Genomic DNA, 15,549 nt, shown 5'->3' on the forward strand with positions numbered 1-15,549 from the left:
ATCTAGGTTGGTCATAACTTTTCTTCCAAGGAGTAAGCATCTTTTAATTTCATGGCTGCAATCACCATCTGCAGTGATTTTGGAGCCCCAAAAAATAAAGTCTGACACTGTTTCCACTGTTTCCCCATCTATTTCCCATGAAGTGACGGGACCAGATGCCACGATCTTCGTTTTCTGAATGTTGAGCTTTAAGCCAACTTTTTCACTCTCCTCTTTCACTTTCATCAAGAGGCTTTTTAGTTCCTCTTCACTTTCTGCCATAAGGGTGGTGTCATCTGCATATCTGAGGTTATTGATATTTCTCCTGGCAATCTTGATTCCAGCTTGTGTTTCTTCCAGTCCAGCGTTTCTCATGATGTACTCTGCATAGAAGTTAAATAAGCAGGGTGACAATATACAGCCTTGACGTACTCCTTTTCCTATTTGGAACCAGTCTGTTGTTCCATGTCCAGTTCTAACTGTTGCTTCCTGACCTGCATACAGATTTCTCAAGAGGCAGGTCAGGTGGTCTGGTATTCCCATCTCTCTCAGAATTTTCCACAGTTTATTGTGATCCACACAGTCAAAGGCTTTGGCATACTCAATAAAGCAGAAATAGATGTTTTTCTGGAAATCTCTTGCTTTTTCAATGATCCAGTGGATGTTGGCAATTTGATCTCTGGTTTCTATGCCTTTTCCTAAACCAGCTCGAACATCAGGAAGTTCACGGTTCACGTATTGCTGAAGCCTGGCTTGGAGAATTTTGAGCATTACTTTACTAGCATGTGAGATGAGTGCAATTATTCGGTAAGTTGGGCATTCTTTGGCATTGCCTTTCTTTGGAATTGGAATGAAAACTGACCTTTTCCAGGCCGGTGGCCACTGCTGAGTTTTTCATGTTTGCTGGCATATTGAGTGCAGCACTTTCACAGCATCATCTTTCAGGATTTGAAACAGCTCAACTGGAATTCCATCACCTCCACTAGCTTTGTTCATAGTGATGCTTTCTAAGGCCCACTTGACTTCACATTCCAGGATGTCTGGGTCTAGGCGAGTGATCACACCATCATGATTATCTGGGTCGTGAAGATCTTTTTTGTACAGTTCTTCTGTGTATTCTTGCCACCTCTTCTTAATATCTTCTGCTTCTGTTAGGTCCAGACCATTTCTGTCCTTTATCAAGCCCATCTTTGCATGAAATGTTCCCTTGGTATCTCTAATTTTCTTGAAGAGATCTCTAGTCTTTCCCATTCTGTTCTTTTCCTCTATTTCTTTGCACTGATTGCTGAGGAAGGCTCTCTTATCTCTTCTTGCTATTCTTTGAAACTCTGCATTCAGATGCTTATACCTTTCCTTTTCTCCTTTGCTTTTTGCTTCTCTTCTTTTCGCAGCTATTTGTAAGGCCTCCTCAGACAGCCATTTTGCTTTTTTGCATTTCTTTTCCATGGGGATGGTCTTGATCCCTGTCTCCTGTACAGTGTCATGAACCTCATTCCATAGTTCATCAGGCACTCTATCTTCATTAGTAAAGGAGACAAAATAATACAGTTTTCTTTCTTGTATGTATGTGTGCTCTGTGTTTGTAGACCAGCAAGCACTTAAAACAGGCCAGTCATTTTACTCAGAGCTTCCAGTGTTCTTCCTCAAGAATGATCTCATCACTCCTACAGGGAGGACATCAAAGTTTTTTTTTTTTTAAAAAGCACCATGGAGAAGCTAAGTTGCATCTAAGATCTCAAAACTAGTTAGTAATGGAGCCCAGACTTAACTGCAGATCTCTCTGCTCACAGGGTCCCTGGTCTTCACCAAGTCTGTGCTCTCTTGCTATGTTAATAAGGCAGTATCTTCATGAGCTGAAGAACCTTGCAATTTTAGCTCAAAAGTCTTCTAACAGACATACTAAAATATTATTATAAACAGACAAGGGAATCAAAGAATGTTACCTGCTTTTCTGAGAAACTTGCAGGAAATTTCAAAAACATGTATCCATAGCACAAGTTCAATTTGTAAGCATGCTATTCATTAGATGATAGAACATGTCCACAGGTTCTCTGACTCTCTTTTCTGGATGAATTCCCCTCCCATCCAGTAGGTGCTGACCCTACTCGGCAGCCAGTGAACTGCATGCTGTGGACAGGAGGCTGTGCATCCCCCAAGGCCATCAGAAAAGGCAGCACGGGCCCAGCAGTCACTTCTTCCTGGGCTCCTGCCCTGGGAACCCAGCGCCGCTGTGCCTGAGCTCAGGACATGCTGGGAGCCAGCATGAGGAATTCCACCCGTGACAAGGTCATGCGGCAGAGCTCTGATGGCAAGGCTAATCAGACCTCAGGTTTTCCCCCTGGAATTTCCTGAGCATCCACCCCCCAAAAATAAGAATCTACCTGCCTTTCCACTCTTCTGATATTCTCTGGAAAAAGTCAACTCAGGGCTTTAGTCTTCTGCATTGAAAGGGATGTTTCAGTTAAACCCCCTCTGATAGCTCTCTAGCTTGCCTAACAGGTTCCCCCGACCTCTTACAGCCTGTGAATTGCTTACAGCCCCCCCAACCCAGAGAGGCACAAAGCTGGAGGGAGGTGGGAGGGGGGTTCATGTTTGGAAATGCATGTAAGAATTAAAGATTTTAAAATATAAAAAAACTATTAAAAATAAAAAATAAAAAAATTTTTAAAAAATAAATAAAGAGCTAAAAATCATATTGGTGATGGGTTTTCACTGTTGACTTAATGATTGCCGCCAGGCCTCCATATTCTTTATCTTTTAGGCACCTGGGAAGATGTTAATCAATGTAAACGGGATATGGAAAAAGATATATAGTAGTTTTGATGTTAGCAACACTAGACTTTTGAGTTGGTTACTTTTCTTTTGTTATAAATCACTGTACTCCTTTCACTTGTTATAAACTGCTGTGTCTTTGCTATGTAAGAATGTAACTTTATTTAGTGCTTTCTGAGAATGGCACCAGACTTTGGGAAGATCAACACAAATAAGTCTTCTGGTTGACAAACTCTTATCAGAAAAAAGGCTGTAAAATGTTAATTGGCCCTTTTGGCCGGAAGATGATGTAAATTACCTAAGACTTGTGTATACAATTAGGTATGCAGAGAGAAAAGCCTGGTTTTGATAAGAGTCTGGACTGCTAACGCTGCGTAACTTTGTGTTACCCATTGATCTCCATGTTTTATCAGAAGTATAAAAAGCCTTCTGAACAATAAAGGATGGACCAGTTTCTCAGACTAGTCTCTCGGCCTAGTTTCTTGGGAATCTGGCTCACCCCGTGTCTCTCTCTCTCTCTCCCTCTCCCTCCCTCTCCTCTTTACTCTAATTTCAGGCTGAATTCCCATCTGGAGCGGGGCGGCTCACTAAGTCTACTTACTTGCCCTGGCTTTTAAGACCCGCGCGAAAGGGAGCCTAAGGAGGGGCACCCTTAGATATTCAAGTGGGCGCCGGTGGCCCAGCGTAGATAGTGCAAGCTCCTTGTCTGGAACTTTATTGGCCTTCCCCATCAGCCAAGTTATTCAGTCTTCTTTCTCCACTTAATTTTCTTACTACACTATTTCTTCCTAATCTAATCTTATATTAATAAATAAATAAGTTTTTTCCTCACCGACTCCGTCCCCGCTTCGAATTCCCTGGATCCACCGGGGCTGGACCCCGGCAAGGACACACAGGCAGGGGTTCTGACAAACTGCCAGCATCAACAGCAGGGCGCGCAGGAGAGGAGGCCTGGAGGGACTCCAGTCCCAGCTCCAGCCTGACTGCACCCACACAGGAGGCACTCAAGGGAACTGCCCCTTGCGCTCATCAACCCCCAGATCAGCAAAGAAGATGATAATAAAAGACCGCTGTCACAGCACTGAGTTACACAGCAATAGATAACTACGGCCTGTGCACCAACATACATCTTCATTTATGTATATGTACCCATGTACCCTTGAAACATATACACATTTCCAAACACACACACACACAGATATGCAACTATACAGGGTGGGAGGGGCATTAACATACAGCAAAATGCTACTAGAAGTTATTCATGGGTGATATGCTTTCTAATATTTTTATATAAGCATTAACTATTATATTTATTTACTGGTTGGTTAAAAAAGAAAGATGGCTTATTTTGGATACCTAGATATGCATAATTCCATATATGTTTATGAGCATGTGTATATTTTAATATGCATGCATACATATATATATACACACAACAAATAAGGTAGTATCTGTCTTTCTTATCAAGAACATGCATAAGTCCATACTACTCATTAAAATCATTCATTTTCATGTTATTCATTTCAAATACCAATAATAGAATAAATTGTACATTCAAAAATTATTTAAATACCTGTAATGCCTGTTTCTGACTCATCCTTTCTTGCCATTCTTTTTCATCCTCCTCTTCTGAACTGAAAGTCAAACACACATTTATAATACCTATGATTTAATGACGACTTACAAACATATTTCTTGAGTGCAAGGCACTGCTAGTTACAGAAGCTACAGTGGTGAATAAGATGGCGAGAACTGCGCCATCTTTGGTCTCACCGTCTGGTAGGGACACCTGTAAGGGAGCGATCTTAAGAAGATCTAACATCTTCCATCACCAGCGCAGAGCAGGTTGCCAAAGGGGCAATTAAGGGTCACCTCACTGCAGAAGCTGTCTGAATTCTCTCGCAATTACACTGCTTGGAGAAAAAAGAACTAGGAAGTGTTTTAAGCAAGGACACGACAGTATCAGATTTGAGTTTTAACAGGTTCTACACTACAAATCAGAAACTGGGCCTGACAGGAGTTCCTCCAAAAGGATAAGATCAGAGATGGAGACAGAAGAGCAGAAGCCAGGCCAGTAACCTCGAGATACAGTGATGGCAGCAGCGGGGATTCAAGAGCTGTGTGACCTCACGGGAGCCCTGGGAAAGGAATGGGGGTGGTCGGGGGGTGTGGGGGGAACAAACTGGCCCTCCACCTGCACTTCAACCAGAGAAGCCGCTGAGGATTATCAGCCAGCCGGAGGAAGAGCGACCAGAGAAGTCCCCGGAGAGCAGGACCATGTGGGCACCACGTCAGCCTGAAACTGCAAAGCAGCCACTGGATTTAACAGGGAGGACATCGTGTGTGCGGACTTCAGTGATGGTGAGAGAGAAAACGCCGGACTGAGAAGCAGGCTGAGATGGTAGGTATCAACAAAGAGTCAGAAAAACTAGAATCCACGTCTCCACAAACTCTAAGTGAACAGTGCTAACACAGGCTCCTGAGGATGGAGAAAGGAAACCACCACAAACCACTAAAACACAAAGGGAGTCAATAGAAGACGTAGCCTTTAAAAACCAATAAAAGTGTCGAGAATGTGTATTGCAGATGCATTAATCCAACACATCTGATCATTTAAGTAAAACATAAAGGTTTAAATCTGTCTGAATGCAGCAATAACATTTTTAAATAGTTAAAACATTTACCTGTTTTTCTCTCTCTCTTGTAAAGGTGGCAAAGCATAGATGTCATCTCTCTGAACTTGAGTAAGACTGGGAAGGGTTTCCTCCCTGAAAAGTACACAGAGACTTCACCAGAGATGACAGGAGACAGTATTTTGAGAGTCAGTAATGCTCCCCATTGAACACACAAACCCGGCCGAGAAGGGGAAACCCAGGGGGATGGGTTCTGCCCTCGCTGGCCTGCCTGCCTCCAGGAAGAGGGAACCTGGTCTTGGCATGAGGAAGACTGTTAGGAGGGTAAAATGTACAAGCGATGCAACCTAGCAGCTTTTCCTTCTCACGGTCAAAGCTGATTCTCAAAAATCAGAGAACATTCACAACTTCAATTCACGCGGTCAAATGGACATTCCACTGATTCCTCTCATTAGAGAAAGGGAATCACAGAATTCAGTGTAAACATAAGAAATGTTCATCTTTGAAATGAGTGTAATTCTCTGCTTGCCTTTTGCTTTTTAAGGCAGTTTTGATAACCTGTCTTTTCAAAAATGTTTTCAAAAGCTTCTCTGTAGTTGTTTTGGAGTCACTGGCGGCCAAGTCCTTTTTATGCCTTCTCTTAGCCTGTGAAAAGAAAGAATATAGGATTTTATTTGGAGGTATTAGGATGTTAAAAACAATTCTGTGGCTTTTTTCCCCATAGAATTTGGTTTGTCTTCTGAGTTTTCAGATTATAGCTGTTTTAGTATTTTCTCCTAATTAGTGTACGAGTGAATAGCTTCAGGTTTTTGTTGTGTAAAGGACAGCCAGAGTTTCCAACTAAGTATTACTTAATGAATTATTATACAATGTATTTGGGAAACCATTGTTTCTTTTAAATGTCCTTTAATGTTCCCAAGAAGCCTAAACTTAATACTATATAATTAAGTAAATGCTTCCCTAAAGGGATTATTACATCAATTAACTAGTCTTTAAAATGCTACTATTAGGTCAAAACCAATTTCTGGTATTAGATTAGTTTTTATAAAAACACATTACTTATATGTAGCTCTGCCCTTCCATATCCAAAATGATGTCATAAAAAATCCTAAAATGTACAGATATACCTTGTAAGAAATTTCCAAACAGGAAAAAATGAAATAGTCTCTGTGCTTACAGTTGAATATAAGGCAAGACTATCAAAACATTCTTTTTCTTTTTGATATAGTTGCTATACAATACTGTGTAAGTTTAACTGTAGAACACAAGAAGACAATCCAAAGGGAAAACTCTTTACCTACTGTTAACTTTAATAGTTTTATTAAAAGTTAAATATTATTGCACCCATGTTATACAATGTTTTCAGAGGTAAATCTCTTTGAAAAGAAATTATCTGTTCATGATAAATTTTTAAAAGTTGAATTAAATTGGATATATGTCAAAGTAAGTCTTGGTTTCCAAAATTCTAAGAAGAAAATTTTAATTTTAGGTCAATTAAAATATGACCTAAAATTCTAAGAATGCAGAAAGAAAAAAAACTATATATATACAACTCTTACCAATGTCTGTTTCTTCAACAGTGGCGCATCCCCATCAAACACAAAAATAGGACGAATTCGGAAAAATAAGAGTTTGCAGAGTCGGTGGAACAAAGTGAGAAGATGGGCGTTTTCTATCGAGTTCCCGTGGCGATCGCGGACTCCTTTAAGAGCCTGGTTTAACCAGATGCTAATATCTAGAAGAATTGCTCATGGAAAACACTCTGCAAATCCTTCCCTCCCGTTACAAATTCCCAGTGTCTGGTATTATCGAAACATTCAAACTGAGCACTCATCCCAATTCCCTTGAAACTGAAAAAGGTTCAGCCCTACTGGAATCTCCCTAAAGTGAGCTCACTTTAGCTGGGCTCCTGTCATCACTGTTGACATCCTGAATTGTAAAAGCTTACACAGGCACATGTCTCCTTTAAAAAGTCTAATTGAAAGGAACTTCTTTAAAAGAAATCAGTGATCTATATGAAATTTTAGTAAATTAATCAACTCTTTTGGAGAACGATTTAGCAATTCATAGCAAAACACTTTAAAATCTACACTCTTTTATGTAAGAATTCCACTGCCACACACTTATCCTCAAGAAATTATCACAGACTTATAATCAGAGTAACTTATAAGGTGGTTTTGTTTATAGTAATGAAAATACGAAGAATGGAAGTTTTCCAACTGGTCTTTTATTAAAATTAGATTATGATATCATGATTTGCTGCAATCCAAGCAACCCTTAAAAATGGAAGCTAAGCACATAAAGCAGCCAGAAAATATTATTAAAGGGAGAAATAAAACAGGTTACAGAAGTATGGAAAGTATAAATCTATTTCGTAACATATGCAGTATGTTAAATATACTCGAAGCTCAGACCTCAAAATACTGACTTGACGCAAAAGACTGTTCAGGGTTTTCCATGGGATGTTACAGAAAAACTGGAACAAACTTTTTGGTCAATGTTAAGAGTAGTTATCTTCTGCTGTGATTATAACTGATTGCCTTCTTCTTGGAGTCACCTTCTATTTTTAAATTTCACTAAAGAGTGCTTTTTAACCAACTGTTTTCTATTTGTTCCTAAGAGAGGGACACAGCCTTCTGCTGCATTCCCTGGATCCCTCTGCCCACTCCCCTGGCCCACCATCAGAATGCTCACTTCCATGATGGGGGTTCTCAGGCCCTCTCCTTTCCTCCTGTCTGCAGTGTCCATCCAGGCTACCTCTGCCCCCCCTGCAACTACAGCCCCCACAGGCCCCCACTCCAGGCATGGACCTCTGACCCAGAGCTCTCCTAACCCCAGAATGGATGACTGAGTTGACATGTCCACCTGCTACTTCACAAGTCACTGCATACTTGACACAAGCAAAAACTGAGATCCATAAAAAAATTAAAATTAAAAAAAAAAAAAAAGAGCTCCCTGTCTTTGCACCAGGGTGCTCACGCCCCAGGGGGGATCTTTGCAACCCAGGGATCAAATCCAGGTCTCCTGCATTGCAAACAGATTCTTTACTATCTGAGCCAACAGGGACTACATTAGACGGGGAAGGCCCGTCCAAAGAAGCAACAGAGATCTGAGCAAATGAGAGAAGACAGTGAGGCTGGAGGTACAGCTAACACAAATGCCCTCGACCAGAAATGTGTTCTGTTCAAGGACAACGTGGCAGGTGCAAGGGGAGCAGGGAGAGGACGTGATGTATCTGTGGTCACTGGAAGGATGTCACTGAAGGCTCACGCCGGTGGCCAAGTGATGAATGAAATATCAATACAAGGAAACCTGCTTTAAACGTTACAATAGGCAGAGTGAAAGCAGAATGCAGTGGTGAGAACAAGATGTCAGCTAAAGGGTCCATCCTGGAAGTACGATTAGGTGTTGGCTTAGTTCTGTATCATACTGGGTCGATTTCTAATTGGCTTGTTCCAGTTGCTACACCACTGTATTAGATGGAAAAAGTTTCTACCTAACTCATTCAATTTTATGAAGCGTTAAGTCACCGAGTTGTGTTGGACCCTTTGCTACCTCATGGACTGGCTCCTCTGTCCATAGATTTCTCCAGGCAAGAATACTGGAGTGGGTAGCCATTCCCTTCTTCAGGGGATCTTCCCAACAAAGGAACTGAACCTGAGTCTCTAGGACTGCAGGCAGATTCTTTGCGATCTGAGCGACCAGGGAATGGGAAATCTAATTTCAGATCGGGAGCTCTCAACTCTGCTATCCTTTGGAACTAGATATGAACCTTCTGAAACACAGGCTATTAAACATGCTGTGCTTAGTCGCTCAGTCATGTCTGACTCTGTGCCACCCCATGGACTGAAGACCACCAGGCTCCTCTGTCCACAGGGATTTTCCAGGCAAGGATACTGGAATGTGTTGCCATGCCCTCCTCCAGAGGATCTTCCCAACCCAGGAATCAAACCCAGGCCCCCACATTGCAGGTGGGGCCTACACAGAGTGTAATATTTTGTTAATAATAGAGTTAAGTGTATTTTACTTTTAAGTAAGGTCCATAAAAGACAAAAGTTTAATTATTAATTCTTTATTATTTGACACAAACATTTATACTGTATAAATAAACAAGACACTCAGCTGGAAATGGTAAAAAGACCAAACAATTTATTTCAGGGATTCAAGAATAAATTATGAACCTAGTATGCCAAGGGTAATTTCTTCATTAACAAATAAAACCAAAAAACCTGAATACATTTTACAAATTATTAATTTCTCACATGGACTGGAATGTAAACTGATTCAAACTTTTGCTGACGTTTTAAGGGATCCTGACACTGGATACTGCTTTCATTCCTATGGATAGATATTAATAGTTCCATGGAGAAAACCTTCAGGAAGCAATGGTTTAAGGAACCACTAGAGGGCGGCCACAGCACGTGTGCTTCAAAAAAAAAACAAAACACAAACCTCTGCCACAAGGTTATCAGGCACAAAACTTTTAACCCACCATTCATTACGGATGTGTTTTAAATTAACCACATTGCAAAAAACGTGTAATCATTATCATCGTCTTGCCTTACCAAAAAAAAATTATCACTGTTCCATTACATATGAATTGTCTCCAACCAAAGTCAATGAATGGCTCCTCCTGCTGAATCCCCAACCCCTGACAGCGCATTTACCACAGCAATTACTGCAGGACTGTCTTCTCCACAAAGCATGGAGCTCCTAGGCTCATATGTCCCAACTTAGGGAACTGGTGGAAGGTACCACCAGCTTCTGGAACAGAAAAGACACTCAGAAAAAGAAAAGAAAGATAAAAACAGAAAGATAATGAAGAATGCCTAACAAATAAAAACACTAAAACTTCAGAAACAGCTTTCACTTGTTCCCGTAATTAGGAAACAACATCTAATTCTAAAGACAAAACCAGCCAAACACGCACACAAACGAGGAAAATAACGCACGGTACACCTTTTGAAATCTTTGCGGTGTTGTACCATACGAATTTCCTATTCCAAAAACAGTAACAAAAAAAAAAAAAAAAACACAGTAAAAGCTACTTAAAAAAAAGAAAATGTAAAACACATGTCCACAACGTTTTTCTTCCTCTCACAAATATAAACGGGCAAGACTCAGGACCGCTGGCAAAACTACTGGTAGGAAGTCGACTTCATTTTCTCTAGGCTGACCTCCCAGCCAGAATAACATCTTCAGGATTTGCAATATTAACAGTGCCAGACACTATTTCTAAACTCCTTTCATTTAAATATTCCCTTTATTCCTCCCACCAACTCTGTGTGTAGAGACTGTTATCACCTCCACTTCCCAGATGAAAGAACTGTAGAGAGGCGCAGAGCGTTGGGCCTAAGACTCCAATCCAGGGAGCTCTGACTGCAAAGCGGAAGAAAATGAGACACTTAGAAAGGAAGCGTCCTGAGGAAGATCCTATAGCTACTCCTCCCCGGCCTGAGACTCCCCCGGGCCGCCCCTCCAACGCCGCTCTGCGCCCCAGCAAAACTGACAGCAAAAAGCCCTGGCGTCTCACGTTGATGTCTGACAGAAAACAACACAATTCTGTAAAGCAGTTATCCTTCGATTAAAAAAAAACAACCCTGGCGTCCACCGAGCATCCCCAGTGTAAAGGATACCCACGGCAAGGATCTTCCCCTCCAGCGTCTCCGGGCTGATCTGCCGCCCGGAGCACTCCAACAGCTTCCAGAGCCCCTGGACTCCCATGAGGGAGCTGTGTCCTCGGCGTCGCGGGCGGCTTCTCACTCCAAGTCTTCCCCGCCCGGCTGCACAGCCGCCCGGGGCCCAGGAAGAGCCCTCTCAGCTTCTACTCAGAAAGACGGAAAATTAAGAGCCCGCAGCTGTCCAGGAAAAACCGACCCCGGCGAAACGGGCAGTTTCCAGAAACTGACACGGCCTTGCGGAAGAAAAACGGGACCGGACAAAACTGGCGACGCTGAGGGGCAAGTCCCCGTCTCCTCCAGCGCTCTGGCCCAAACGTTAGCACTCTTAACGGACGACCAAGGTGAGGGGCCGGCGCAGGCAAGATTTAATAGCCAGAAAAACTTCCTCCGAAAACTCCAGTCTACTCAAGCTCAGGCGTAAACGCACGGGAAATGGAGCTTCCCGGATGCCTTTTAATGCGTCGCGCAGGGCGGAAGTCCTGGCTCCCCGCGATGACGTATATCCGCTGCACCGATCATTCCGGAAGTGAGGGGGTGGTTCAACTTCTGTGTTTACGGCGTGTTGGCCGCCTTACCTTCTCTATGCAGGGATCTTATTTCTGTTAAACGTTGAAACCGTACGCGAAGCGTTTTCTCTCAGAAGTTACGGGTTTGTGCGTCCTTTTCTAGCGTCTGTTTCTTCCCAGTCTACCGCCAGTTGTGAAAATTCTTGATGCTAAGTATTGTTTATCGCGGGAAGCAATAACTGAAAGGTGGAAGCTTTGAATTCGTTTCAGTCGCTTAGTCGTGTCTGACTCTTTGCGACCCCATGGACAGCAGCATTCCAGGCTTCCCTGTCCATCACCAACTCCCGGAGTTTACTCAAACTCATGTCCATTGAGTTCGTGATGCCATCCAACCATCTCATCCTCTGTCGTCCCCTTCTGCCTTCAATCTTTCCCAGCATCAGGGTCTTTTCTAGTGAGTCAATTCTTCGCGTCAGGTGGCCAAAGTATTGGCGTTTCAGCATCAGTTCTAATGAATATTCAGGACTAATTTCCTTTAGGATGGACTGGTTGGATCTCCTTGCAGTCCAAGGGACTCTCAAGAGTCTTCTCCAACACCATAATTCAAAAGCATCAATTCTTCTGCGCTCAGCTTTCCTAATAGCCCAACTCTCACATCTATACATGACTACTGGAAAAACCGTATCCTTGACTAGATGGACCTTTGTAGGCAAAGTAGTATTTCTGCTTTTGAATATGCTATCTAGGTTGGTCATAATTTTTGTTCTAAGGAGCAATCCTCTTTTAATTTCATAGCTGCAGTCACCAGCTACAGTGATTTTGGAGCCCCCTAAAAAAGTCTGACACTTTCCACTGTTTCCCCATCTATTTCCCATGAAGTGATGGGACCAGATGCCATGATCTTCGTTTTCTGAATGTTGAGCTTTAAGCCAACTTTTTCACTCTCCTCTTTCACTTTCATCAAGAGGCTCTTTAGTTCTAGCTTTCTGCCAGACGTGTTATGTCATCTGCATATCTGAGGTTATTGATACTTCTGGAAATCTTGATTCCAGCTTGGGCTTCATCCAGTCTGGCATTTCTCATGATGTATTCTGCACAAAAGTTAAATAAGCACGGTGACAATATACAGCCTTGACTACTCCTTTCCCAATTTGGAACCAGCCTGTTGTTCCATGTCTAAGTATAACTGTTGCTTCTTTACCTACATACATATTTCTCAGGAGGCAGGTCAGGTGGTCTGGTATTCCCATCTCTTTAAGAACTTTCCACAGTTTGTTGTGATCCACACAGTCAAAGGCCTTAGCATAGTCAAAACAGAAGTAGGTGGAAGATTTGGTTGATATTTTTTCATTAATAAGTAGGTAGTTATCTGAAAATTTGTAGTAACCAGATAGTAATATGGTTTAAAATCTTAGCCCTTGAAGTACATTTTTCTTCAGCATTTAAGAGGCTTGTAGGTCAGAAATAACAAGAAACTCATTGCCAGAGTAGCTCCTGGAAAGGTGGTAGATTGGACCTCAGGCTAAGATTCAAACCCCCACTGAACCACTTATGGTGTTTAGCATTGCCCAGATCAGGTTTGTTCAAAACATCTTTCTTCATCTGTAATAGGCGGGCATAGAAGCAGTCTTACAAACTGTTTCAAGCAAGGATCATAGGTAATGTTTGTGAAGTACTTAACCACTAGTGGTCAATGAATGGTAGCCTTTTCATACAAATTTGTTCAGATTTGGACTATTGAAATTAGATTAAAATCAGTGAAAAGAAATGATTGGAAAATAAGTTTTTAGCGAAACTATTTTTTTGCCCAAACAGATGGTTCCCAGTAGCCAAGTTTCCTGAACCTGTGTACCCAGTTCCTCAGTCACCTCAGACCCTGTAACCCCATGGACTGTAGCCCACCAGGCTCCTCTGTCCGTGGGATTTCCCAGGCAACAATACTGGAAAAGTGAAAGGAAAGTGAAGTCGATCAGTTGTGTCGGACTCTTTGTGACCCCATGGACTGCAGCCTCCCAGGCTCCTCCGTCCATGGGATTTTCCAGGCAAGAATACTGGAGTAGGTTGCCACTTCCTTCTCCAGGGGATCTTGCTGACTCAGGGATTGAACCCAGGTCTCCCGCATTGCAGGCGATGGTTTGGGTTGCTATTTCCTGCCTTGGAATTTTCCTGACCCAGGGATCTAATCTGCATTTCCTGTGTCACATAGATTCTTTACCCCCACGACCTAGTTGCAACTAATTTTCTCTCAGGGCTAATCCTGGTAAAGTACTTACTTGCATTTCCTCCAGATGTAAAATTATATGCGGAACTTTTGTTCCTAAATGTATTTTGTCGGAATTAATATGATTACCTATTTGTGTCTTCCTCCACCCAACAGAGTAGATTGTAAAGTTACTGGAACCAACAACTGTTTTGTTGACTGTTGTATGTGTGTGTGTGAAGTCGCTCAGTCGTGTCCGGCTCTTTGCGAACCCGTGGACTGTAGCCCACCAGGCTCCTCTGTCCGTGGGATTCTCCAGGCAAGAATACTGGAGTGGGTTGCCATTTCCTTCTCCAGGGGATCGTCCCAACCCAGGGATGGAACCCGGGTCTCCTGCATTGCAGGCAGATGCTTTATCCTCTGAGCCACCAGTTGTATACCCCACTGTTTATATTTAGCAGGAATTCTATAAATATTGTCTAAATGACCACTTTCCCAGCCTCAAATCTAAATCTGCAGGGCATCTTGCACCCTATTGAATTTTCTCACAAGTTCAGATCCCATCAGAGCCATGTAATAATCCTGAGGTATGGGCTGAATTGTGTCCTCCAAAGTTCAAATGTTGAAGCGCTAACCCCTAGTGTCTCAGAATGTGACCAGCTGGAAACTGGGCCTTTTTAAAGTTAAAATGAGGCCATTAGGGTAAGTTAATCAGTCTGACTGGTGTCCTTAGAAAAGGAAATTTGGACACCCAGACACTAAGGCTCTTTGCACAGAGGAAAAAGCAAGTGAGGACACAGGGAGCTGCAAACCAAGAAGGTTCAGGAAACCAAATTTTGGATCTTGACTTCTAGCCTCTGGAGCTATGAGAAAATAAATGCTGTGTAAGCTACCAGTCTGACGTTTCATTTTGGTAGCCCCAGCAGACACATCTAGGATCCTGGACACATTTGTTCAATGTTGAGAATCTGAATAAAATGGAGATGGCACTTCTTTTTTGCAGTTTCTCTGAGATCAGTGACTTAACATGAAACACCTAGTAGGTAATGACACCCCCATTAGTTTGTTGAGTGAATGACTGAGGGGGAGAACACCACGAGCAAAATTGAAGTACAGAATGTGACTGAATTGCAGAGCACCTCGCCTGAAACCCTCTGGTGTCCGGAGAAGGCAAGTTGGGGGGTATTATAGCTGCTGCACCAGCTTGCCCTAATGATGGGGCATTGTAGCAGGAAAAAGAACACTTTCAGGATTTGATCTAAATGAAGCTACCTGAGAGCTAGGTAAAAACAAGTAGTTAATGTGAGCATTTGAGTACTGTAAGTGCTTGTAAAACCAGAACAATTGCAGGAACATCAACTGAGGAGTGTTCATTCGATTAATAAGGAATTGGTTCCTTTGGATGCTGTTTAAAGGGCTTCGCAGGCAGCACTAGAGGTGAAGAACCTGCTGCCAGTGCAGAAGACATAAGAGACATGGGTTCAATTCCTGGGTCGGGAAGATCCCCTGGAGGCGGGCACAGCAACCCACTCCAGAATTCTTGCCTGGAGAATCCCATGGACAGAGGAGCCTGGTGGGCTACAGTCCATAGGGTCACAAAGAGTCAGACATGACTGAAGTGACTTGGCAACAGCAGCAGCAAAGGGCTCTCTATCAAGATTCTGACAGGAGAATACACATTATATAGGCAAATAATAATAATAACAAGCACTTAAATAGCAATTCCTATCTAGAAAGCACTGTGCAAAACACTTTACATGTATTAACTTACTTATTCT

At 42.5% G+C, this 15,549-nt stretch overlaps 1 protein-coding gene across 2 annotated transcripts in view; it reads right to left on the reverse strand.

Moving 5' to 3' along the window:
- The window catches only part of ERCC5 (ERCC excision repair 5, endonuclease), a 30,878-nt gene extending 19,002 nt beyond the window's left edge, over window positions 1-11,876 (reverse strand). The window contains exons 1-5 of one of the 2 annotated variants that reach the window (XM_013968375.2): window positions 11,021-11,876; window positions 6,944-7,119; window positions 5,914-6,029; window positions 5,436-5,519; window positions 4,325-4,385 (exon numbers count right to left, since the gene is read on the reverse strand). In XM_013968375.2, coding sequence (XP_013823829.2) covers window positions 4,325-4,385; window positions 5,436-5,519; window positions 5,914-6,029; window positions 6,944-7,119; window positions 11,021-11,108 — 525 coding nt within the window. In that variant the 5' untranslated portion in view covers window positions 11,109-11,876. The remainder of the gene's footprint in view (window positions 1-4,324; window positions 4,386-5,435; window positions 5,520-5,913; window positions 6,030-6,943; window positions 7,120-11,020) is intronic. The other variant, XM_005687775.3, reaches the window with a different exon arrangement.

This window comes from Capra hircus, chromosome 12 (genome assembly GCF_001704415.2).
Source record: "Capra hircus breed San Clemente chromosome 12, ASM170441v1, whole genome shotgun sequence".
NCBI classification, from domain to species: domain Eukaryota; kingdom Metazoa; phylum Chordata; class Mammalia; order Artiodactyla; family Bovidae; genus Capra; species Capra hircus.